The sequence below is a fragment of the Dama dama genome, chromosome 5, assembly GCF_033118175.1.
Source record: "Dama dama isolate Ldn47 chromosome 5, ASM3311817v1, whole genome shotgun sequence".
Classification (NCBI taxonomy): domain Eukaryota; kingdom Metazoa; phylum Chordata; class Mammalia; order Artiodactyla; family Cervidae; genus Dama; species Dama dama.
Window position 1 is genome coordinate 107,544,881 of NC_083685.1, and position 25,609 is coordinate 107,570,489.

General features: G+C 51.8%; 2 protein-coding genes and 1 long non-coding RNA gene across 9 annotated transcripts in view; 2 read left to right on the forward strand and 1 right to left on the reverse strand.

Moving 5' to 3' along the window:
* HOXB3 (homeobox B3) overlaps positions 1 to 16,057 on the forward strand; it is a 54,416-nt gene extending 38,359 nt beyond the window's left edge. For all 5 annotated transcript variants that reach the window (XM_061143821.1, XM_061143822.1, XM_061143820.1 and 2 more), the window contains 3 exons: positions 9,275 to 9,362; positions 12,294 to 12,891; positions 13,729 to 16,057. In XM_061143821.1, the coding sequence (XP_060999804.1) occupies positions 12,444 to 12,891; positions 13,729 to 14,561 (1,281 nt within the window). In that variant the 5' untranslated portion in view covers positions 9,275 to 9,362; positions 12,294 to 12,443 and the 3' untranslated portion in view covers positions 14,562 to 16,057. The remainder of the gene's footprint in view (positions 1 to 9,274; positions 9,363 to 12,293; positions 12,892 to 13,728) is intronic.
* On the reverse strand, positions 13,828 to 18,401 carry LOC133057376 (uncharacterized). Of its 3 annotated transcripts, none has more exons than XR_009693010.1 (6): positions 18,231 to 18,400; positions 16,763 to 16,925; positions 16,495 to 16,566; positions 14,968 to 15,028; positions 14,505 to 14,555; positions 13,828 to 13,966 (listed from the first exon to the last, which is right to left on the reverse strand). It is a non-coding gene; the product is annotated as an uncharacterized LOC133057376 (long non-coding RNA). The 3 variants fall into 3 exon arrangements; XR_009693012.1 differs by having other exon boundaries at positions 13,842 to 13,966; positions 14,493 to 14,555; positions 18,231 to 18,401; XR_009693011.1 differs by lacking the exon at positions 16,495 to 16,566 and having other exon boundaries at positions 18,231 to 18,399.
* Positions 18,402 to 19,727: 1,326 nt separating this feature from the next.
* On the forward strand, positions 19,728 to 23,075 carry HOXB2 (homeobox B2). The gene is made up of 2 exons (XM_061143828.1): positions 19,728 to 20,389; positions 21,151 to 23,075. The coding sequence occupies exons 1-2, from the start codon at positions 20,017 to 20,019 to the stop codon at positions 21,831 to 21,833; spliced, it is 1,056 nt and encodes a 351-aa protein (XP_060999811.1). The 5' UTR covers positions 19,728 to 20,016; the 3' UTR covers positions 21,834 to 23,075.
* Positions 23,076 to 25,609: the final 2,534 nt, after the last annotated feature.

Sequence of the window (25,609 nt, forward strand, 5' to 3'; positions counted from 1 at the left end):
CCAGAAGTGATTTCTGGAGACACTCCGAAGTTGAAGTCCTTAGCAAAGCCCAATTCAAATTCACTACAGACAAAGAGAGAAGCAGAGTGTGAGAAGACAAAAAGACTGTGAGAAAGGACAGAGACCACAGAGATGGTTAGAAAAGGCAGAGGGAGAAAGAGAGGGAGGGAGGGGGAGAGAGAGGAGAAAAACAAATAGAGACATGCAGAGAAAGAGCCCATCCCCTTGGGATGGGCGGCATTGAGGAAAGGACTGTAGGGTCTGGAAGCTCCTCCAGGCTCTCTGTTTTCTCACAGGCAGCTGCCCAAAGCCGAGGCCATCCCAGAGGCAGCATCTCTAGAGTAGGCCCCGGGGGGCGCTAAATCAGGTGTGAAGCAGCTGGGGTAGGAACTGGTGTTGGGAATGGCCAAGATGTCTTGGGCACTTCAAACTCCTCTTCCACCACCATCTTTAGTGACTTAAAGATTGGAATCTTCCCAAAGAGAATCCCACCTTGGGGTGGGCTGCTGGTTGTGTCAGTCTCTCACACCGGGACCCTGGGAATCCTTCCTTGGCCCCTTTCCCCCTCCTGCGTTTGGTCTCTTCTTTCCCTCTTCAGGGGCAGGGAGAAGTTGATCTTCCATCAGCCTGAGAACTTTCCCTTTCACCTCCAATCCACATCTTCTCCCTTGAAGCCCTGGCCAGAACGCATGGATGCTACCCTCCCTAATCTTCTTTCTCCATCTTTCTGGAAAGAAAAGGAAAAAGGGAAAGTTTCCACCAGCCTAAGCAGCTTTAGACAACTCCAGGGAAAATGGAAAACGCAAACCTTGCTCGCCTCTCCAGTCCCTCCCCTGGCCGCCGCTGGGCTCCCCCGTCGCGCCCCCCATGCTCCCGTCCCGTCCAGCTCAGAATTCTCTCCCTTCCCCTCCCTCCTCCGCCGGGCCGGACATATGGAACCCATTTCGCCGGTGACATTGAAGAGCCGCTGCGCGCCCGCCTTCCGCCATGGCGCCCCCGATTCCCCGCGCCCTGGCAGTCGCCGCTCCTCTCGCCCGGCCGCTCGGCCAGCTCACGCCTCGAAGCCTCGACCCCGCTCCGCGCCGGGCCCGCCCGCCTCCCGCAGCCCCACGCGGCCGGCCGCGCGCCGCCTCGAGGGCTGAACAAAGCGGCGGCCGCGGCAGGCGGGCTGGGGGAGTGCTTCCGGGCCTCTCCCCGCGTCGGCCGGCGGGCCGGGATGCTGCCGGCCACTCAGCCCCCGCTGGCGCTCCGGGACCCGGGCCCGGCCAGCCGCCTGCCGCTCCCCGCGCCCTAGCAGAACCGCACAGGTAGGTGCGGGCTCCGGGCCGGGCTCAGGGTGAGCGGGGTGCCCGAGATCCCCGCGCCCTGGTCTGGGAGGACTGTCGGATCGGCGCGAGACAGAGATGGGGGCGAGTTTGAAGAGGCAGTGAGGGCGGGCGGAGGGTGCGGGCCGGTGTGCAGGAATGCGGGGTGTGGACAGGACCCGGCTAGGGCCTGGGGAGCGCTGGGGCTCAGGAAGGGCGGTGGAAGCTGCGGAGTTTTCCAGGGGAATTGGGAGCTTCGGGTTGTGCGGCAAATGTGAGGGGCAGCTGCTGGGGTCGGGGGGCTGGGTCCTGCTCCCAAAGTCCAGCTGCCACCATGGGCAGAGCCTCCTAGCACCTCGCGGGTTATTTGAAGCTGAAACTACAAGGGGCTGCGCTAAGGACGGGTGTTAAACTGAGAAGGTAGGAGACGGGGTGATTTATGGCTTCAGAGAAGCTGTGTTTACTCCCTGCCTCCTCTGGAAACCAAAAACCAAACAGAGCAGAGGCGGGAGAAGCCTCTCTCTTTGGAGTGGAAGGCGATGCCAGGTTGATTCGGTGGGATTTATTTTTCCAGATGTGGGGAAATGGTGGGAGCTGTCTCTTGGCAGGGCAGGATGTGAGTGTAAGGAGAGTGTGCAGGCACACGCACGTAGGTCAGGGTCTGTCGGGTACAGCATCGCTTTACAAGGGAGCACACCGGCAGCTGCACGGAGACCTGGCGTTCTCAGGTCTGGGTACCCAGGACCTGGTTGCTCTGGACATTCTCTGTTGCCTCGTGCCCTCTCCATGGGGGAGTGCTCCTGAGCCTGTGCTTTCTTTCCTCCCACAGCCACACACAGCAGTGCCCACTTGGCCTGGTCCCTGGTCCCTCTGTGTCATCTGCCCACGCCGCCTGATCTTCACTTTGAACCTTTAACTTTGCCATGCGAGACTAAGGAATTAGTGAGCACAGCTGGGTTGGGAAGGGGGGTGGGAGAAAAAGGCCTGAAGTGGTAGGGGCTGTTGGTGGTTTGAGGCTGGTGTGGGCTCCACTAGTACTGCTCAAATTCCCCCAAAATCTCTGTTTGGGAGGGGGGCGGGTGAGCACAAAGGGGACCAGAGGAAAGGAGCCATGCAGGATGATGGGGGTGGGAGAAAAGTATTTTGACCCCCAGATAGTTATTTCCGCAGGCCAGCCAACCGGTGGCTCTTGCATTTCTGTCCAGACACTGGGCTTTGCCTGGAAATTGTTTTGCATTAAATTTTCTCAGCCGCAGAATTATCTTTCCTCGCCTCCAGCTAAACTTGCATTTTTCCACCAGACACTTGGGCCCCGCACCAATGAAATCTGAGAGGAAGCGGCTGGGCCCTAAGTGGCTGTAATTTAATTGATTTTATCATAAATCATCAACTTGATGAAGAACCCGAGGTTTCAGTGAAGTAAATTGATATTAATGGGAGTTTCTTGAAATGCAAACTCGCTGCATTGTTGGGGCATTTTGAGCTGGGAGGTGGATTACATGTGTCCCAAGAGCAGAGAGCCTGTACCTGGAGCCCAGCACAGCTTTAGGGGGTCGGGAAAAGCTAGCTGCGAGGGGCAGCTGCAGGCAGACCGGTTTCTGTAGGGGAGAAGGCAGAGAATGGAACATTGTTGGGGAGGGAACAGAGTCTGACTCCATGAACCCTGGCTGGCAATCCTGGGAATGCTGGTCTCCCAGTGGGGGAGGCAGTTGGGGAAGCTGGTAGGTGTGTGGGCAGAGTTGGGGGTCGGGTGAGAAGGCCAGGCTGGTACAATGGGTGCATTGACTCCTGGTTAAAAATTGCCAGGTTGAAGCCTTCCTCATCTAATTACACAAATTAATTATTTACCGCTCAGGTTGCTATGTCTGAAAATAGTACTTTTGATTTGGTGATGAAGGTGGAGAATAACCCACCCCCGACACAGAAGAGCAGTAAAAATAGTGCACTAGTCTCTGAGGGGACAGGAGTGGGGTTGGCACTCAGTTGTGGGGGTGTAAGCATTTAAATTCCAAGAGGAAATAGTCTGATTTTGGATGAGATGGTGCCCATTATTATCTGAAATCAGTTTATGACTGCTTATTGTCACTCACTGTTACATCAGTACAAAAGAACCACAAACTGTCAGCTCAAAAGGGAAGATCATTAGCCCAAGCCCTCCCCTCCACACATGTGATCTGGCTTTAGGGATGGGGAAAACTGAGGTCCCGTGAAGTCTCTGCTTCAGATTACACAGCCAATCTGGACCACCTAGAATCCAAACCTCTTGACTCTCAAACCTATCCTTTATGTATGACTTTAGGCAAGCCACTTCCTGGCTCTGGACCTCAGTTTCTCTCTTTGGCAGTGGCAGCATTGGGCAGGACACTCCCTGAGTTCTTCCAAGCTCTGACCTTGAGTGCTTGGGAGCAACTCCTTTTTGTTGCTCCTGGGGTTCTGTGGGCATCTTGAGTATAAAAGTCACTATGTGCATGCATATTTGCAGTATACATGAAGTTTGTATATGTCCAGAGGAGTGCATGGTTATTCAGACTCATGCGAGGAAATCACTGGAATCTGGACTATTCCTCCTCCTGAAGGTGTCCTTATTCTCAGCAGAGAAGAAGCCCAAGCCTAGAGCACAGGAGATAGAAGACAGTGGGAGGGGCTAGTTGGCTGGTTTGGGCCGGGATTGGCATTTGGAGGGGAGCTAGGGAAGGAGGGGCTCAGCCTCAAAGAGCAAAGCACTTTCTCTGCCAGGATTCAGAGCTGAGCCTGGAGTTGTTAGGAATACAGCTTTTGAAGTCCCTCCAATGCCAGCCCAGGGACCAAATTATGGTTTCAGAATTTAGATTCTGAGACAGCAGACCACCATCACCACTCCCAGCCTCACTTTGCCCCCTGAGCCTTTGAACACAGGGGACCATGACATTACACCAGGTCTCCTCCCAGGGAAGCCAGGACAGAAGTCCTGCAAGGTGGATGACCCCTGTCTTCTTGCTCTTATTTTCCATTTCTTCTCCCAACTGGGGAAAAAAAGATAAAATTCAAAAGAAGTGGGGGTTTCTCAGAAGTGGCCTGGCTGTGAGAAGGGAGATTTCTTGTAGGATCAGGGATATGGGGACGCTAGCAGCGGAGGGGAGGCTTCCAGAATGCCTTAGGAAGTGTTGTCAGGGATATGAATTCTGGTGGAAGAAGTGAGAAGAGAGGAGAAACAAATTCATTTTGGGGGCGATTCTGGAAATCAGAGTTCCTGGCCAGATAATCCCAAGAGGAAATGTCTGTTTTTGCCCGAGACTTCTTAAAGTCTCACCCCAAACCCTATTTGAGAGAAATAATAAAAAAAGAAAGGGCCAGGAGGCCCAGATTCTGGGCCCATCCCATTCTGACTTTGGAGTTTTATATTTGGAGGCAGTTCGGGAGGCCTTCCACTGATTGGTCATTAATCCAGTGAGTTATTGTCTGCTAAACAGAGGTCAGTGGGAGAGAGGCATCTGATCTGTCAGGAGAGACCTGCGCAGTCAGTCCCTCACGGCAACTCCCTGGGCCCTATTCCTCCCTTGCCAGCTTCTCTCTTCCTTCCCCAGCAATTTCCCCACACCCCCATCCCCGACCCCAGGCCCCCAGCTGGCCAAGATTCCCCCTCTTGCCTTGCCCACGTTTTGTCTCGACATCCATCCGCAGGGGTGGGGTTTGTCAGGCTGGGACAGAGCTGCTAGGTGAGGCGGGACCCCTGATACAGTGGAGCTCATACCCAACTGGTCCGCGGCATAGGGGCACTGGCTCGGCCTCCTTGCTCACTGAGCAGACTTTGCAAGCCCTTGTGGGAACCTTGTTTTGTCTTCCTCCTTTTCTCGCCCCCACACCTGGGGCTAGGGGAGAGTTCAGCTCGGAATTTACTTCAGTCTCGGCCTTTTTCTTCTTTCAATCTCGGCTTCTACTGAGCCAGGTCTACACCGGCCTCCGCCCAGGCGGGAAATCTTCCTTCCTCTGCCCCTTTGTTCCTACCGGCTCAGGCATCTTAGAAAGGTGGTAGTTCGGATCCAAATACCAAGAGCGATTTGCAGTAGCATTTCCCATTTTACACCCCCCAGTCTTTGAAATTTTATTAATATTTAAAAGAGATGGAGATTCAGGGTGTGTGTGTGTGTGTGTGTGTGTGTGCGCGCGCGTGCGCGCGCGCTTTTCACGACTCTCCGAGGCCACAAAGTTGGACAGTGAAGCTGGAAGAGTGAGGGACCCAGAACCCAGACAAGGCCAGAAAGAGATTGCTAAACACCTCACCACCCCCAGCCCCCACTCCCAGGTCTTGGCTTCTCAGGGAGCCTCGTGGGCATAGTCAAATTTGGGGCTGGCTGAGCTGGGGGCTAGGCTGGGGCGGGGGTGGGGAAAATCCCTTGGACATCCCACAGCCGATACCAGAAATCGATTTTAAAGGAACTAGCCAGTTTGTCCTTATTGAGAGGAGAATTTTCGTTTGTTCTTTGATGATTTTTTGGGCACAGAGGGAAACAGATATCTCCAATGGCCTCCAAGGATGGGCCCCCCAGTGATTGCTCAAGGAGATTTTAAGGGCCCGGTATCCTGGTACTGGGTATGGATTAGGAGTGGGGGAGTGAGTGGTCTAGCTCTGGGGAAACAGGAAAGAATGTCTATGAAGGGGGGGCATTTTCTCTGATTTTTGCCTTTATTATTAATTTCTAAGGTTTCTGTGTCTTAATCTCTTAAATTAAAAAAAATATTTCTCTCTCTCTCACACTCACATACACAGACACACACATACACATACGGTAAGTTGCCCAAATTTCCCCGCTTGAAATCCAGGAAGAGATTGTTCCCTCTCCTCTCTCTAGTCTCCCCCTAAATTAGGACTTCACTATCAGGGATGATAAATCCCTCTCTCTTCCTTTTCCAGACCTCAAAATCTTCCCTCCAACCCCGCTATTGATTCCCACCCCAAGTTTCCTGCCCAGGATCCTCACTGCCCCACTCTGTCCCCTGAAATTTGGAAGGTCTCTAGCCTGCAGAGGTACCTCAGACGGAAAGGCTGCCCTGGAGCTGCTGTTCTACCATTCATCCCCCATCCTCCCAGCCCCCAAAAGGGGCTATCTGCCAGCCAGAAATCTCCGGAAAGGAATAATAAGGTCCAGAAGGAAACCAAACTGGGATCTAATTGTGTCTCGAGCATTTGGAAGGGGCTTTGCTCTCAGAATTACTTAAGAAGTCCTTACTCTTATTTCCTACTGTATTTGGGGGTGCATGTCCTCTGAAAATTTGCTCCAGGTTAGCTTGCTTTCTCCCAGCCCTCTTTTTCACTCCCACTCCACTGAACTTCACCTCCTTGTGTAGCCAGAAGGGACCACAAGAATCCACGCTCAGAGCGGGGAGGGGTCCACTGCTGTGTCTGGAAAACTCCTCTGCCCTCGGCTTAGCTCCAGGCTGATCCTCTTGTAGGCCTGCAACTGACTGGATGTCCCTGGGTTCTCCCTTTATTGATTGGGGCAAAGCCGTGCAGGTCCCACAAGTGACCAGGTCCCCCTCTTCTCTTAATTTCACAATGACTCTCTCTCTCTAGTGGCAGTAACAGCTAGAAGAGTTAGAGGGTCTCAGGTACATTCTTGACTTTTTAAGACTTAAAAAAGATCCAAAAGGTGCTGGTCTCTTAAACCTCTAGAAGCCTCGGTGAGTGAATCACTGACCCACCAGGCCTAGGGCTACATAAAGTCCAATCCAACAGGTCTCTAACCAGGGTCTGGAGATCTCAGGACAGACTCTTTGTAGCCTTGACTGTTTTCTCTGAGGGTCCTGGCTTGAGCCCCAGCAGTGGGTCCAGCCTGGGCATTTTCTTTTCTTGATACTACTAATAAACATAGAAAAATGGCTTCCACTTTCCATCTTCACCTCCCCACCCCCCTCAGCCACCAACTCTCTAGGCAGGCATTAGGATCCTAGGGACCTCACAGTAGGAGATTCTTCAACCGGTTCCTTGCTGGAGGTTAGGAAGGCCAGAGTCCCCCTCTCCACTCCAATTTAGCAGGGCCCCAGGAAACTGGTTCCAGCCCATGAAGTAAGCCTGACTTAGTGGGCCTGAAGAAGTGGGGACTGGAGGAGGCCAGGGGCCACACCTTATGAGAGTAGACAGTAGGACCCTTTCTCAGCCCAAAGCAAAGCCAGTGAGTGGGGAGCTATGGGGTGTGAGGGAAGCTTCGCCAGACACCGACACCCTCTCCTGGAAGGGAGACAATAGCTGGAAACCATCTCTCACCTTTGTTCTCCCAGTCCCTTCTCTCCTGGTCCATCCAGATGGGAAAAAGCAAAAGCCAAGGATTGTAACCAGGACGTCACAGGGTAGTAGCTGGCTCTGTCTATGCAGAGTTAAGAGAACAAGATTTCCAAGCTGCCTTCGTAGAAGAGAGAAACTGCTGGACTTCTATTTTATCCTCTAAGCCCGGAGTCAGCAGTTCTGCCAAGTTGCAAACACTCCTGCTTTTGGAAAAGTCCTGGTGCTTTTTTTGTCTTTTTCTTCCACCAGGAACGGCTCTTCCCCACCCCCGCCCCAAATCTGCAGACACCTACATTCTTGCCTCCTGTCTTCCTCCTACAGGCCTCCTAGCCTTTCCCTGCCCTTCTAAAACACACTCTAAGACAACTTGAGCTTTTGTAGTTTTCCTCACTTGTTTCAAGAGTCCTAAATCTTGCAGAGCTAAGAGAAGTAAACAGATTTGTTCTGAACAATAATAATAATAAAAATAACTATCCTTTATCTCTTTTGCCAGTGCATTTAAAATTAAGCCATTTTGCTGGCTCTTCGAATCTTCTTAGAAGTACAAATGTCCTTATCACCTCTTAGCTCCTTCTGCCTATCCGGAGGTGAGAATCTTAACAGAAACTTCTTCGTGAAGTTCTTACAGCCTCTCTAGTGCCAGCAGTGTCTGGAACTCAAGCTAAACACAAGGTCTTCCTTTTGTTACTCTCTCCTCAACCCCCCTCCCCTACAAGATGGTCTGGATTTTTGAAGTAATCACTCACCGCTTGTTGTCTGTTCTCAAAAATGGGAGGGGGCTTTGGAAAAGAAAGGTCTGGTCCCCCCACCCCAGGTTGGAAACTGGGCCAGGAGATTTGCCGGGAGAGAGGGGTAGAGGGTGTGGGGGAGAGAAGAAACAGACTGCTGAGACTCAGCAACCAGTCCCGCAAGAGTGAAACTACTTAAAAAAAAAGTCCTAGTGTTCCCACTGCAAATGAATGCAGAGGGGCACCCAGGAACCATCCCCCCACCCCCACAAGGCCAGGGCCTCCCAAGCTACTTCTCGGCTTAGACAGAATGGTTTACTAGTGGTGGTGGGGAGCTGAGAACTCCACCAGCTTTGCCTTGTCTTTGCGCTCCTCTTCCTCCCCCACCAAAATCTGAATTTAAAAATTTACCTGTCCTTAAAAAACAAAAACTTAAAAGCTCTACCTTCTTTGCTTTCTCACTCTTTTTTTTAAACTGGGGGGGGGGGCGTTCAAAATGCCCCCCTCCCCCATTACCACCATCACCTTCCTTCCTTATCAGGCATCTAAGCTTGCTAAAGGGGGAGAGGTGGGGGTGTGTGTGAGCTCGTGTGTGTGTGTGTGTGTGTGTGTGTGTGTGTGTGTGAGAGAGTGTGTGTGTCTGTGTGGTTTTTTTCCCTGTGCAAAAGCAGAGGCCATTGTTACGGAGAGTAGGGCGTACCAGTCTTATAGGGCAACTGCACTGTGGCGGCTTGGCCGTGCCGGAGCCTGGAGCTGGATTCTCGGCGAGCTGAGCCGCCCGAGCACCTTTCGGTCTTCTATTTTTTTCCCGCTCCCCTACCCCCTCCCTCCTGCGCACCCCCGCTCCTAAGCCGAGTGAATTGAAGCGGACGCCGAGCGGCTCCTCCGGCCGGTCTGCCCCTCGGGCTCCCCAGCCGGGGTGGCTATTGGGGAGGGGGGCGACGCCGCTTTAAACAGTGGTCTTTTTTTCCTTTGCCTTCAAGGAGGGGAGATTTCTCGCCTGCCGCTCGCGCTGGGGCTCGATGTGAATATATATTATGTCTGCCTGTTCTCCCCTCGTCGGTGGCTAAGGTAAGCTGGACTGAAATAGGCTATCAGTTTGTGAATGGCGGAGAGTATGTCTCAATGATTTATGGCCCATATGACTCCAATCTCGGTTCAAGAAGAGTTCACAAGCTTTAAGCTTCCTTCCACGCAGCGACTCTCTCTCTCTCTCTCCCTCTCTCTCTCCCTCCCTCCCTCTCTCCCTCTCCCTCTCTCTTCCTGCTTCTCTCCTTTTCTCTTCTTTTTTCTTTCAGCAGCCAGATCTGGACTGAATTTTTGCCCGGCTGCTAAGAAGAGCCTAACCTTTTTCTCTCTTCCTTTTTTGTTCTATTTCTCTTCTATGGTTTTGTTTTTTGTTTTTTTTTTAAAGTCCTGGAAGGTGGCCTAGCCCCTCTCCCTGGTCTTCCCAGCTATTGTTACTCTCCCAAGCTTTTTTGGGGGGGGGTGCTTGGAAAGGTGGGTTTCTTGGGGTGGCTCACCGCCCTTCTCCAGCGAGACCCTGGGGGGAAGCCGGGAGCCACCGTCTCCTTCCCTCCCTCCCTCTCTCCCGAGAAGCCATATGGAGCCTGGATTTTTTCAACATGGAGGCAAGGGAAATAGACGTGTTTGGCTTGGTAGAACTGCACGCCACCCCCCTTTTCCTGGATCCCCAGATCTCGGATCTCATCGGCATCTCTCCCTCTTCTCACTGTCCCATCAGCTAGGCCTCTGTGTGCGCCCTCCGGCCGGCCAGGCCTGGCAAAGTCCCGGTGTGGAGTTGCTAAGGCGCCTTTTAATTTAGTTACCTTCAGCGCCCAAACTTGCTGCTGCCCTAGGGCTGGTCCTCGGCTGGGTGTGCTTGGAACCTGCCGCCGCTAACGCTAACGGTTTCTGTGTCCTGAACGCTTTCTGTTCGCCTCCTTGGGCCAACATAGCTTGTCGCCAGGCACCATGGCAGCAGCAGCCGAGACAGCCCGGCGGCGACAGCGGCAGCCAGGGACTAACTCCATCCACAAACCTTCCCGGCCCTTTCTCGCTGCCGGTGGAGCCTCCATTCTTTCCTATCACGTCTCTAGCTTCTTGCTTCCCACACTCGCCTGGCCTCGTTCCTGCGATGGTTTGTGAGTTCATTGCAGGGGGAGCGACAGGAATTTCGGCCCCAGGCGTCTAGTCAAATTATTGTTTTATTATAACTATCATCATCATCATCATCATTACTGCTGTAACAATCATTTAGACTAAATAAAGCCAGGGCCCAGCCAGCCAACCCCCTCCAACGTTTTTATTTCATTCTCTTATCTATTAATAACAAACTCAACTGATGCCTGTTAATTAATTCCCCCTTCAACCAGGGCTGCTCCGAAGCTAATTTTGGTTAAATCATCAGAGGCTAATGGTAATAATAATAAAGGGATTGGGTCAGCCTGGTCAATTGAACTCCAGTTCTCCTCCCTGGAAGGACCTGCTGCTTTGCAGACCCCTGTGTGTTTCCCAGAAACAAATTCTTCCCAGAAACCAATCGGAACTCAGAGTTACCCGGCTCCCTTTTCAGTATAAATCTGTGCCATTAAGAAGGGGATTTATGTGTGGGAGGGATTTCCATCACCTGGACTCCCTTATTTTATTTTATTTTCCTATTTTTAGTTTTTCTTGGAGTTGACCAGCTGGGCTGAATGAGATTTAACTAGTCCAAACTCATATGTCAGAAGAGAGGGTCAATCTAAAGATTCTATGAAAAGTGATGGTGAGGCGTTGAGAAGACAGATTTGGTGAGCTTGGGGGGATGCAGTCAGAAGTTTCGGAAGAAATACACAAAATCCTGTGACAGCTTGAACCTTTATTTTCTAGCACACTTTTAAAAGCCTGCATTAAACTAATGATTTTTTTTTTTTTTGTTTTGTCCTCAAAGAACTTCAGTAAACAGGGGCACCCGGTTTCCAGCCCAGATAATATTGCTTAGATTGCTTTGTTTACTTTCTTTTTTCTTAGGGAAAAAAATTCTGTTTTAGAAAACACTTTCCCATCTCATTATAGAAAAGTCCAGCAGTTACCCAGTTTCTTTCTTCTTTTCTTCTTTTGGAAAAATCAAAGGAAGCAGACTGTCAAGGAAAGGGGTGGGTAAAAAAAAATTATGCCTGATGAAAAAAGAGAGTGGGGGAAGATCTAGCCAAATGGTCACAGCACCAACCAGTCCCACCAAAGAAACAATCCTGTTCCATTTGGGGGCCCCATGGGGGCCGCTGGCTGTGGGATCCCAGACTTGGTTAGCAAACACTCAGACTGGAGGTGGTGGTACCTGCAGCAAAGACCATGGAGGTGGCTCAGTTCCACTGGCTCTGGAGGTTAAAAATCTTCAGGAAGTTTTGGGTCAGGCTGCTGCTGCTTGAGGTGGGAGGGTAAGGAGAGGCTCCCTCACACCAGAAGGTTCCCTGCTCAACTTGCTTCTTCCTGCTGCCTCTTCCAGCGATCCTCAGCCTCAGGTTTTTTTTCTCCAGGTTAGACTCTGCTTGGATGAAAGGAACCTAGATGGAGGCAAAGGCAGGAGGCCTCTCAGCTCAGAGGAGGGTGTTGATGATGCTTTTATTTTGGAGTCCCCCCACCTTAAGCCACCCTATCCCAGAGTTGGGGGGGGGGGCGCGGGTGTAGGGAGAGGGAAGAGGAGAGGTCAGGGGCTAGTAGGCAGGCAGGAGAGAAGCCGTGGCCCTTGCCATAGTAAGATTCTATATCCAGGCAGTTCCCAAAGGAGTGGAGTCCTTATTTTTTTAAGTGAAGATAAAAACTGATGGGCTTTTTCTTTTAAAATTATAAAGCACTGATATAAGAAAACTCCATTTCAGGCCAAGCAAGTGGCCTCAGCATCTGCTGTGAAGATGTTGGGTGGGGGAGAAAAACCCTATTGATGTCAGTTCCCTTTTCAGTTCTTAAGATGGATTCGAGCCCCAGTCCTCTTCTCCCCGTGTCTCTTCTCTCACCCCGCAGGTCAACCGCTACGAACAGATCCCGGGAGGAGGGGGGCAGAAAGGGGGGTGGGGTCCGGCGTGCCACGTGACCCCCAGGGGTGCCAATGTCCGGTCGTGAGGGTATCAGGCCCTTGCAAGTTGCCACCCACCACCAGGGCCTCGCCCAGCGATGCAGAAAGCCACCTACTACGACAACACCGCCGCCGCACTCTTCGGAGGCTACCCCTCATACCCTGGCAGCAATGGCTTCGGCTACGACGGTCCCCCTCAGCCCCCCTTCCAGGCCGCCACGCACCTGGAAAGTGACTACCAGCGCTCAGCGTGCTCACTGCAGTCCCTGGGCAACGCCGCCCCGCACGCCAAGAGCAAAGAACTCAACGGCAGCTGCATGAGGCCGGGCCTGGTCTCGGAGCCCCTGCCGGCCCCGCCCGGCTCGCCCCCGCCCAGCGCCGCACCTACCAGTACCACTAGCAACAGCAGTAACGGGGGCGGGCCCAGCAAAAGCGGCCCCCCCAAGTGCGGTGCCGGCTCCAACTCCACCCTCACCAAACAGATATTCCCCTGGATGAAAGAGTCGAGGCAAACGTCCAAGCTGAAAAACAGCTCCCCTGGCACAGGTACCGGCTCCTCTGGCTTCGTCGTCGTCAGCTTTTGTCCCGGCCAGGAATGTCACTGTTATTCTAGCACCCAGCCCCTAGGCGCCCAGGCGGCGGCAGCAGCTGCGGCGCATTTCCCGTACCCCGCCACCACCTGGCGACCCCTGACCCCGCCAGCACCCTCTTCCTCCTGCCCACCCCCCCACCTGAACTTCTGAGAGGTCCAGAAGGCCAGGTGCTCGGCCTCAGCCCTTTGCAAGGCCGCAGAGTCACTAGACGCTGCCAGTAGACGCAGAGTCGTCAACGATTGATTATTATTAAGTATTACTACTGTGGGTATTAATCACAATCGCTCGGGCGGCCCGCGGTCCTGGCCTCCAGGCATGGCAGCCTCTTCGCCCCCCATTTCCGTGCCCTGCCCAGAATGTCCAGACTCCCCCAGGGGCTCTCCTCAAGCACCTGTCTGGGCCACAGGACGGGGCGGGGTGGAGGGCGGAGGAGTGTCTTCTACACCTGGAACTAGGGATAAGGGGGGAGAAAGCATGTGCGAGAAAATCCAGCCCTAAATAAATGGCCATGCGGCTCTGTCTGCGTGACATGATCAAATTTTCATAAGCTGGGGCAGTGAGAGGAGAACAGGTCTCTTAATAAATGCCACTATTATAGAGTGTCCGCTAATGCGGCGGGTGGGGGCGGGGGACGGTGGAGAGGAGGAGGCGGGGACGCGAAGGGGAGGGCGGCGGGGGCTCCGAGTCCAGGCCTGGATTTATTAAGAAACGATGCATTCAATTTCGGCGTGTTCAGTAATTATCTTTTATTTCATTTTCTCCCCTTCCCACCCCTCCCCCTCGGGTCCAGCGGAAGGCTGCGGCGGCGGCGGAGGAGGCGGAGGCGGCAGTGGCGGCAGCGGGGGCGGCGGCGGGGGAGGGGACAAGAGCCCCCCCGGGTCTGCGGCCTCCAAGCGGGCGCGGACGGCGTACACGAGCGCGCAGCTGGTGGAGCTGGAGAAGGAGTTCCACTTCAACCGCTACCTGTGCCGGCCGCGCCGCGTGGAGATGGCCAACCTGCTGAACCTCAGCGAGCGGCAGATCAAGATCTGGTTCCAGAACCGGCGCATGAAATACAAGAAGGACCAGAAGGCCAAAGGCCTGGCCTCGTCTTCGGGGGGCCCCTCCCCCGCCGGCAGCCCCTCGCAGCCCATGCAGTCCACGGCCGGCTTCATGAACGCCTTGCACTCCATGACCCCCAGCTATGAGAGCCCGTCCCCGCCCGCCTTCGGCAAAGCCCACCAGAATGCCTATGCGCTGCCCTCCAACTACCAGCCCCCCCTCAAAGGCTGCGGCGCCCCGCAGAAGTATCCCCAGACCCCGGCGCCCGATTACGAGCCTCACGTCCTCCAAACCAACGGGGGCGCCTACGGGACGCCCACCATGCAGGGCAGCCCCGTGTACGTGGGCGGGGGCGGCTACGCGGATCCGTTGCCGCCCCCTGCCGGCCCCTCCCTCTACGGCCTCAACCACCTTTCCCACCACCCCTCGGGGAACCTGGACTACAACGGGGCGCCCCCTATGGCCCCCAGCCAGCACCACGGACCCTGCGACCCCCACCCCACCTACACAGACCTCTCCTCTCACCATGCGCCTCCTCCTCAGGGTAGAATCCAAGAAGCGCCCAAGTTAACACACCTGTGATGGGAGAGGGAGGGCTGAGGGGCAGGTCCTGGGGTGGAGGAGACCCAGGATGGGCGGGGGCTGTGGAGTTGTGGGGTGCAGTCGGGAGGTCTGAAAGAGGAGGCAGGGAGATGGCAGCCAGGCTTCCCGGGAAGAAAGGGCCTGGAGCTCCTTCCCCTCCCCCTGGCCTGAGAGGTTGCTTTTTAAGTCCTGCAGCTCTTGTTTAGTCTGCCTGCCAACCCATTGGAAAGGAATCTACAGCAGATTGGAGATGACCCCATCAACCCTAGGCCTCCAGCAATATCCAGTTGGAATTCCACCCTAGGGAGTCGGGTAGAGGAAGAGGAGATAGGGAAACAGGCAAAGAAGCACATTTTAAAAAACAGACAAGATGGCTAGGCCATCACCAGCCAACCAACCAACTTACCTTCCTTCTATGTGGTTAATTCCCCCAAATCTTGATATTTTTTTTTTTCCTGGCAATTCTCCTTTAAAAAAAAATTTAAATACATTTCAAAACCAAGGGCACAAAGCATGTCCCCCTCCCACTTTCCTGAATCCTCAGATTTCTTCCCATGATAGGAGAAGGTTGATTGGGCACTCCCTCCATTTCTAGTCCCATATTTTTCTGCTCTAGGACATTAATATCTATACCCCACCCCTATCAATTACAGTCTTCAGAGGGCTCAGGGATGGTGAGAGATCCTGAAAGAGCTGTCTATATTATAAATATATATATATTTTTTTTCTTTTGTGGCAAAGCTGGGAGGTGAGGGCAGGCAAATTGTCAGGACTAAAGTTTTGCCCATTCTGCTGCCTCCCATCTCAGCTCCAGGTCCATCCCCCCCTCTCCACAGAAAGCAGTCGGTGACACGAGGTTCTACACTTTTCTTTTCTTTTCTTCTGTTGCTCTCTTGACTTAACGTGAAAACAGGGTATATTTTGACAAACTGTCCCAGGCGGGGGCTGCAGCTGGGCCTGAGTGCCTTGCTCAACCCTGGACAGGACACTTTTGTTGCACTTAGAGTTTACATTTTAATGGATATAAAAACAACTGTGAGAGATGCCTGGGCCTGCAGGAGTCCAGCATTGCTCAAAAAAACGTGTGTTCTAGTGAACATTTTCATATATATTTATTGGTTATAGCTTGTTAAAATATTTTCTTTTTTGGTATTATTTATCCCCCTACATTATGTATTTATATGAGGGAAAAAGGAAAAAAATTGTACTTTTTTTTTTTTTTTTAGTATTTACTTGTTATAAAGGACGTTGTGTTCCCTGTCATGTAAAACCAGCTATTTTAGTTATTGTACTCTAGAAAAAAGCTATAGATTTATGTTAAACTTGTACTTATGAGCAATTGTAATTAGTTCTAAAAGGCATGAACTCAGCTCCTAATTGTCGCTGTATAGTCCTGAATTTGTAGAATTAGAGTTAATTCCCTCTTGGAACTTTCTTTGTTCTTCTGTACTTTTTTTCCTTACTTAAAAGGGTTGTCATATAATTCTTGAATAAACTTTCTGTTATCAATTTTATCTTGTCTTGGTGGTCCAATTTAGATAGCAGAGCAGCAGGCTGCTGACTGCCAGATTTCCCCAAGGGAAGAAGAATGGTGAAGACCCTATCCTGGCCTTTTTATGATCCCCTGCTCAGGGCCCTACCTCGCCCCATCTGTGTCTCAGGTTTATTTGGTTTTTCTCACACAAGCTTGGAACATTCTGCCAACTTCTTTAGTTTAAGATTTAAGTAACAAGTTTGGGGCAAAGAGAGACTAGGGGACTCTCTCTAGGTCTTTTCTGTTTGGCTTCTTCGCCTCTCAGTTTTTTCTCATTGATTGACCTTTTGTCTTTTTGCTTCTTTGGCCACAACCTCCTCGCTGTCCCCCCCGCCCCCCCCCCACCCCCCCCCCCCCATCAACAACAACAGAAATCTGGCCCATCACTGCTTCTTCAACCTAAACTTCACAGTTCTCTTCCGGAGCTACAAAGAAGTCGTCACGTGACCCGAAGCCCAACCACCATTGGGTCTAAAATGAAAACAAAGGAAAATGATTAATCTTAAAAAAAAAAATTCTGAGGCCTAGACTTCTCAGGTCAAACCTTAAAACTAAAGTGAAATTAAATCACTAAATAAAATTCAGGGCGGAGGGAGAGGAGGCCTGCTTGATTTCCCCTGCCAGGGTAAGGGGAGGACGGTGGGAGAAGCTATGGATCCAAGCGTACATAAACTGGTCCCCAGGCTAATGTGCCGCTCTGTTTCCACGATCCTTGGGAAAACTTCATTTCTTAGTCGTGGTTCCATAAAAGTTTTATCACATTGGAGCGAGGATAGAGAGGGTCTGTCAAAGATGAAATGTCACCGCCGCGTCGCTGGAGCCGATAAGAGCTAGGAGACAGGAAAGCTGAAATATAGAGCTAATTCGTTGAAAGAGAAGCGATGGCTGCTTGCTGAAGAGTTGCATAATTCTAATTGTAAGCGATGCTCTCGCATTGCTTAATTAGGAGCATATATTTGGTGGTAGAGATGGTGGGGGTGGGGGGACATGTCGGTGAGAATCGTTCCAGGCCCTCAGCCTTAAAGCCAGGGCTGATTTTCATTTTTATGTTGGATCCTGGCAGTCCAAGGTTAGTAATTATAGCCTTTATACAACAATAAATAACAATAAAAAAGCAACCTGAATTCTACACCCCGCCCCCCACACCACCACCAAGTAGGATTTTAACTGGACTAGGCTCATCCAAGCAGCAAGCAATTTAGCATTGGGTCAGGCTATAATTTAAAGGCATAAGAGCGTGCAAAGTTTGATTGGGATCAAATAATGCTCAAGGGTTTTTCTTTTCTATCTTTCTCTCTTCCTCGTCCCTGAATAACATTTTCTGAATGATGTAACTAGATGAAGCGCCATGTTTGGCTCTGGATGTAGAGTGGACTGATTATTTATCTAGCAGGAGAGAGGCAGGCCAAGTCAGAAAGTTTAACTTGAGTTTGAAAAACAGAGCCTTGGCTTGAAACTGGAATTGCAAACAAGAAAAATAAGGGCCACCTTGGCTTGGTGTCCCGCTCCCTCTCTCTTAGAGATTTCAGCCCCTAGCTAAGCAGCCAAAGTCGAGGGGAAAATATCTGTACAGTAGGATTCACAGCACAACAGGGGGGCGGGGAAGTGGCGACTCTGGGAAGGAAGGTTCTCTTGGCCCCTTTTAACACCCAAGTTTTCTGCTGTTCTCTAATCTGGCCGTAAAATCTGTCAGCAGGGTTAGAGAGAGCCGTATTTCCTGCAGGGACAGCCGGAGTTGTTGCAGAGAGAATCGCTCAACCCTGCAGCCAGCTGGAGAGGCTGTGAAAAAACTTCCAGGGTTTCTCAAGGGGGTGGCCGGAGGGAGACCCCTCTTAGGCCTCCCTGCACAACCTACAGACAACTACTCTTCTGTGCCTACTCCCCACTTCCATCCCATCCTCACCTCCAAGTGACAAAAATTACTTTCTTTGGAGCCGAGCTGGACACAACGGTCTCTGGCTAGTTTGCTAGTTTCCCTTGGATCTGAGCCCTCCAGAGTCTGCAGCCCCTGTCCCTGCAGCCCCCACGTCCGGCTCCCCCTTTTTCCTCCTGGCTCTCCTCCACCCCCACCCTTCTCCTCAGATTTCTCTGTCCTTTTTAAACACTCACCCCCACCCACACGGATGAATACTTACCACCACCCACGCGGCTGTTACACTGTCAGAAAGTTTCTAGTTCCAGCTCCCAGCCGAGTTGCCATTTCTCTGCTAACCAGCCTTCTCCTTCTTGCTCAGCGGCAGCGAGCAAGGAGGGGGAGGGGAGGCCGGAGCCGTGGGAGTTCTGCAGAAAAACTTTCCACCCAACCCAGCGCCTTTCCTCAGTCCCCATTTCCCATCTGTTTCCCTGCTCTCCCAGAATCACCTTTCTCTTTTGCTAACACCCCCCACCTCCAGGGCTTTTAAAGGGATGGGGAATTTCGGCTGTTCCCTCTTCTTTCCCAAAGAGCCAAATTCTTTGATGCCATCGGAGGGAGCTGTCAGGGGGCTAAGATTGATCGCCTCATCTCCTCTCGGTCCCTCTGACCCACTTATTTAAAAATCTTACCCCAGATCGACTTTTCATTTTCTGCTTTGAGATCTAGTTTCCCACCAATTGCTTGGGGCCGTGAGTCTTGTACCCATTCCCGCCAGTAAATTACAGCACTCCCTAAAGTTCATACTCTCTTTAACTTCTGAAAAGAAATAAAAACAACAATTTCCCCAGGGGCTAGAAAGGAGATATCATCTCTGATCATTATTTTTGCACCCCCTTCATGTTCAGAGAATTCTATCTTGTCGGGGATATTCATTTATACATACATACAATGACAAAAATGGCAAGGGCATTCCTGTGGGGGGGGGAGTACCCCCTCCCAATACATTGACCTGAGGTTTGAGAGTTAAGTCAAATTGGGGGCTACCTTGGTTCTTGATTCTTGTTCCTGTTTCTGGACATAGATGCAGACACAGGCTTGAGGCTTGAGAGGATGCATATGTATCTTAGACCCTGTCTGCTGGGGTGTCATAGAGGAGCCCGATGCCTCCAGGTGAGGAGGTAGGTAGACAGGGGCAGGGGCAGTGCTGCAAATGCTGGGCAGAGAAGGGAACTGAGACTTCACAGCTCCACAGGCCAGAGGCCCAAAAGGGCTCCTCACTATCTATCTCACTCCTCTGTGTCAGCCTAGGAGTGCTTGTCGATTTTCTAAGATTTATCTGTTGCTTTTGGGGGGTGGGTTGGGGATAGTGATGCTGATGATTGTAAATCTCTTCTCTTCCTTATTGCACTGTAACACAGACCTTTCCCAAAGGGGAAAACCTCTTTCTACTACCTCTTCCTCCCATATTGAGATCCTCACTCAGCTTTCTTTTTTTTTTTTTTTTCAGGGAGGGGGCAGGGAATGCTGCTAGCCTTATAAAGAAAGCTTTACTCTATTAAAAATATTTGAAAAAGAGGAAGGCTTCTCCCTTAAGTTCTCTTGTTTCCTGGGCTCCAGAACCTCCCCTCCTCTGAAGGGAATGAAGAAAAGCTTCCTTTAGCTTATCTGGAGAAAGCGGGGCATGGGGAGCAGGCATGTAGGACTGGGGGGCTCATGGTGTCCAGGTCATAGTCCTCTAGAGTTTTTGAATCAATTAAAGCAAATAATGCTCTGTTTTCTACCAGGCCCAGACGAGTGATTGGCCAAGGCGGGTCCCGTGACCATGAATTCCCTGCAATTTCGCCGGAGTCCTGGGTTTAATAGAGAGAGTCCCCATACGCTTGTATTTATCAGCAATATACAATTATAAAGACCCAAAATTTAAAAAAACAAAAAAGAGAGAACAAAATCTTCCCCTCCCAAAATCGCTGCATCACACAAACCTGGGGGGGGCAGGAGGGGGGGTCCCTTCCGATCCTCCCCCCTGACGCCCCCCCAGCAGGCCCCCTCCCCCACCATTGAAAGCCATGAATTTTGAATTTGAGAGGGAGATTGGGTTTATAAACAGCCAGCCATCGCTCGCCGAGTGTCTGACTTCCTTCCCCGCTGTCTTGGAGACATTTCAAACTTCATCAATCAAGGACTCGACATTAATTCCTCCTCCTCCTCCTTTCGAGCAAACCTTCCCCAGCCTCCAGCCCGGCGCCTCCACCCTTCAGAGACCCGGGAGCCAAAAGCGAGCCGAAGATGGGCCCGCTCTGCCGCCGCTCCCCGCCGCCCCCCTGGCCCCCGAGTTCCCCTGGATGAAAGAGAAGAAATCCGCCAAGAAACCCAGCCAATCCGCCGCGTCTCCTCCGGCCGCCTCCTCCGTCCCGGCCTCCGGGGTCGGATCGCCGGCAGGTCGGTAAGCGTGATAGGGGTTGGGTGAGGGGCAGCTAGAAAAAAAGGGGGAGAAGGAGCGATAGGGGAGGTAGAAAAGGTGTCGAGCCTGTTGGGGTTTCTTGCCCCGGTCGATTCCAGGGACGAGGAAGCAGAAAAGACCGCTGTGGTTCAGGCCTGGCCGCTGCCAGCATTTTTTCCTCCCCCTTTCCCTATAGCCCATTTTGGAAGTTGGTTGGGGAAGAGCATCTTTTTCTGCTAGGAGAAAAGGATTCGATTGAGGTTTCACATTTAGCTGTGTGGAGGAGTGTTGTTGGATGGGGTCGAAACTGGAGGCAGGAAAAGATTCAATACCATCAACTCTAGCTGTAGAAGAGGGGTAATTTGAGAGCTGGGGGCTAGGGAGGAGAAGAGGTGAGGAACAATCTTTCTTTACGAATCCTTTCCTCAGGTTGAGTTGGAAAGTGCTGAAATGAGGGATCCACTCGGAGGACCTGGGAGGGGCTCTGAGGTTCTGGGGGCGAAAGGGAGCCGCTCCCTAACCTCTGCATGGTCCGTGGGCGGCTCTCTGAATGCTGTGCGCTGACTCTGGCCGGGTCTGGCGGCCAGAGAGGGACGAGAAAGAAGGCAAGAGCCGTGGGAGCGAGCCTCTTTGGTAGGCGGGCAGGTCGGGGGTGCCGCTGACATTGTTTTGGGAGGATGGGATAGTCTTTTATTTCAGCCGAGTTGAGGTTGGGCTGAGGACACGGCCCCCGTTGACGCCCAGCCCGCTTTCCCCGCAGATGGGCCGGGACTGCCGGAGGCCGCCGGCGGCGGGGCGCGCAGGCTGCGCACCGCTTACACCAACACGCAGCTGCTGGAGCTGGAGAAGGAATTCCACTTTAACAAGTACCTGTGCCGGCCGCGACGCGTGGAGATCGCGGCCTTGCTGGACCTCACCGAGAGGCAGGTGAAAGTGTGGTTCCAGAACCGGCGCATGAAGCACAAGCGGCAGACGCAGCACCGAGAGCCGCCCGACGGGGAGCCAGCCTGCCCCGGCGCGCCGCAGAACACCGGCGAGCCAGCCGAAGAGCTTGTGGCTAGCCCGGGCCGCCCCTCCGTATTGCGGGCCTCCCGAGCAGCCTGTTGTCACCCGCCCGAGGTCGCGCAGGGGCCTCCGGGCGCCTCAGGCCCCCGGCCTTTGGCCGCTCGCGTGGAGGGCGCGGACGCGCGGAGCCCGGGCGGCGCGCTGCGCGGGGCCGGCGTACGGGAGCCCGAGCCGTTGCCAGAAGACGCCTTCTCGGAGCGGCAGGATTCGCCTTTCTTGCCCGACCTCAGCTTCTTCGCGGCCGACTCCTGTCTCCAGCTGTCCGGAGGCCTCTCCCCTAGTCTCCAGGGCTCTCTGGACAGCCCGGTTCCCTTTTCCGAGGAAGAGCTGGACTTCTTCACCAGCACGCTGTGTGCCATCGACCTGCAGTTCCCTTAATAACCCGCTTCCTTCTCTCGACCCCTGCCCCCCCCTCAGCAGCCTGCGGACAAACCCAAGGACCCCCCTCCCCAAGTCGTATGGACTTCTTTATGTGTTTTGCTAAAATTCAGGTATTATTGAATTAGCGTTTAATCCACCTCCTTTCTTTAAAATATTGGACACACGGGCGTCTTTTAAAAATTACACATAAAAAATCCGTTTGGTAGAGTCCTTCCAACGAAATCTCAGGAATAATTAAACTCTGGGGAGGGGGGGGTGTGCTTTCTTAAAAAGAACTAGAGGAACATATTTTCCTCTTTCTCTCTCTCGCTCTTTTTTTTTTTTTAAGTTTTAGGCCGTAGATTATTTATTAAAATTCTTTACTAATAGGAAAAGGGGAAAGTATTTATTGTATATTATTTTCATAGATTAAATAAATGTCTTTATAATACGGAAACGAGTTAGTGTTTGTATTGGGACCCAGCCCCTTTCCTCCCCGCACCCACTAGGCCAGGCCGCCCTCTCTGTCTGTCTGTCTGTCTCTCGCTCTGCCCTGGGCCGGGTAAGTCCGGGTGGTACAAAAGGGGCCCCTTGGAGGGAGAGGGTGTGCTGCCAACTGAAGTGAGAGCAAGAAGAGATCTCAGGCACAGGCTTCAGAGTCGTGGTGGGAGGCGTAGAGGTTCAGCTAGATTGGGAGGGTCCCTAGGGCTTCCTAGGCTTCTCGCCTCAGTGCCCCAAGCGGAATGGAGGGGTTTTTTCCAGAACGCAGGACGCCTGGGGAACCCGAGGTCTGGGGTCATGCGCAGGGCCAAGGAGTGGAGTGGGGTCGGGGGTTTTCTTGAGAAGCAGAGTCCCGTGCCCAGGGATGGTCGCTGGCCTCCAAGTGGACAAGAAAGGAGGCCGTGTGGAAAATGCAGCGGGGGCGGCCACTACTGCTCTTCAGGTCCCTCAGTCACCCTGAGGCTCCTGAGGTTGGGAGGAGCGTCCGAGGAGCTGCGGGGCGATAAGCCTCGGGAGGCCCGGGCAGCGCTGGGAGGCGCTTGGCTTGTATGGAGCGAAGGAGGAGCGAGAAGAGCGGGAGAGAGACAGGGAACCAGGAAGATGCTCAAAATGGCGCTGGGGTCGGGAGGCACGGAGGGGAGGGAAGAGACTGTGGCCGCCATGACAGCCGCCTCAGGATGCGCGCGGCCAGCCCCGGGACCGTCCCCGCACCCACCTTCACCTTTTTGGATCATCCCGATGCCCGTGAAAACAGGGAGCCCGGAAGCCTCCTTTTTTGTTTTTTGTATTATTTGAAAAAGCAGCCCAACAGATGCTGAGGATGCGAGACGGACAGATAGTCCGCGAGGGGGTGGGAATGGGAGAGGGTGAATGGAGGATCTTACTGGCTGGGTGTGCCTCGCCAAATCTGACTTTTGATCCTTCGCTCTGGGATTTGATGCCCGGCCAGAGCGTTCTCCAAATGCAGACCTACCTGTCTTTGCCAACAACTTCATTTGCCGTCTCAGCACTATTTTCTATCCCTCACCGCACCTTAGCAGGTTTCTTGCAAACCCAGTAAGCGGGAGGCAAGGATCGATCTTCCCACCTGCCTCCTGGTTTGTTCCGGGGAACGTGGAGATTTAAAGGGCCCTGGAAAGTCATCCATCCTCCTTAGGTTTATTTAATATTTCTCGGGCTCAGAAACAGACACCGCAGGGCTACCTCCCTAGCAGATGCTGCTGTTCTTGAAAAACAGTTTATTCCCGGACCTCCCAGACTTTCCCCTGAACCAGCAGGATGGGGACTTGGAGTACCAGGTACTGAGAGGCAACAACTGTCAGGAAAAGCCAGGAGCCAACATAGGTCGTGACATACAGGACTAAACAGACCCCTACATATTTTTTAAAAATCTGGTCTTTCAGTGTGGGCAGTACGCACATTTTATTCAGCTGGAATTTAATCCCTTAAACTGTCTTAATATAGAATTCATCTCCTGCATTAAATAATCTTATGCCATGTTAAATTGCACTTATTTCTTTCATAAATAAATTAATATAGAACAATTAGATGTGTTATTATAATATCATGTATCTTATTAGTTTATTTTCCCTCATAAAATATATACATATGAAATAATTTCAATATATTAAAGTAATAATACAGTTTGTTGGCTTGTATGTTTATTTTCCCCATAAATAAGTGAATATATAATATATTAAAACCACACTATACATCTCATTGGGCTGTGTGTTTATTTCTCCATAAAATATGCCTATAGGCAGTGTTTAACATCTTTAAAATCACAACGCATAGCCATCTCTACACCAACAAAATAAAACAGACATTTCAGCCAGGGTTTTGATTTCTATGGACAGCCAAACTAGATAATTTGGTCTAATTAAAAATGCTCTTTCAGTTATAGCAGATTGTTACAAAGATGGAGAATACCAGAAGGATCTTGCTAATTGCCCACCTTTCAGCTTTCTTTGGTCAAAAGGAGAGCACACTTCATCAATGCCAAAAATACAGGCTCTGCTCCGTTGGAGAGAATTCACCTCCTGAAATCATGGCTTGGTCTGTAATACTCAGGGGCCTCTGAGGCTCCAGTTTTCTAAGAGATTTGCTGCTCCATGGACCAGCAGCATCAGCACTACCTGTGGGCTAGTTAGAAATACAGACTCTTAGGCCCCACCCCAAATCTACTGAATCAAAATCTCAATTTAGCAGATCCCCAAGTAATTTACAGACATACTAAAGTCTGAGAAGTACTGCTGGATCATAGTGCCACCTTGCTTCCTGCCTTCCCCCATGTTTAACAATTTTCCACCCACTTTATCTGGTCACCTTCTTCCAATCCTCCCCAACCCAGACCAGAGACCCAAAGGGCCCTGAATTTTAGCTTCTGCCTGAGGCTGCGTCATTCCTGAATCTTCCCTCCCTAACTGAGTGGGAGTTGGGAGGGCCCAACCAAAGGCTCAATCTACCTGCTTAGATCTAGGTACTTTTTGCATCCTGGGCGTGAGAAACAACCAATCCAGGAAATCAGAAGGTCCACTATTTCCCTTGGTTATTAGAGAGGAGTTAGAGTTGTTTTTACAGGCAACACACAGCCTCTGTTTCTTTCTCCTGTCTTCTGTTCATGAAACTCACCATCTCTGATGCCACCAGAGAAGAACAAAGAGGCAAGGCATTTCTAAAAAGAAATGACTTCTCTTTTCTGTTCCATCTGACTTCAAATTCAAAGGAATGCATGGCAATTTAGAATTCATAAGGGACCAGGACTCAGGGTGCCTAAGTTGTGTTCTAAGTTAGCTCCTTTTGTTTGTTTCATCTCGAGGGTCATCCTTTTTAACCTGAGTTTTCCAGGTTGGCTATGGAGAAGGAAGGCAAAGAGGAGAGAGTTAGACAAGGCAGCAGATTGCCCCCCTCCTCAATGGCAGGTTAGAGGGCAGTGCCAGGTGGCTGCATTCAGTTATCCCATCCTGATGGGGTATGGCTCCTCTTAAGTGGTCTGTGGTTATAAATTGGCTGTGGTTGGAGTGGGAAGGCTTCAGTGCTGTCCTGAAAGCTGCTGGTCAGTCTGCCCTACTCTTGGTGAGTCATTTTTTAAGAAGAATGGCCCATTAATATTATGGTGAAAGCAAAAGACCGTTAGAAGTTATTTGCAATCACTCTAACCCTGAGTCATTACATTTTTAAAAAACTTATGCCTGGGTAAGTCTCTTCCCCTTTCTGGACCTCAGTTTCTCCAACTGTAAAATAAATGGAAGAACTACATGACTCTAATGTTCTCTGAATCAGTATATGCCAAA

What these genes read in the sequence shown, in the direction of transcription:
- HOXB2 (XM_061143828.1), top strand. Translation starts at nt 20,017, where the DNA reads ATGAATTTTGAATTTGAGAGGGAGATTGGGTTTATAAACAGCCAGCCA. An exon ending in CGGGGTCGGATCGCCGGCAG is followed by an intron (nt 20,390 to 21,150) that starts GTCGGTAAGCGT and finishes CTTTCCCCGCAG; the next exon opens with ATGGGCCGGGACTGCCGGAG.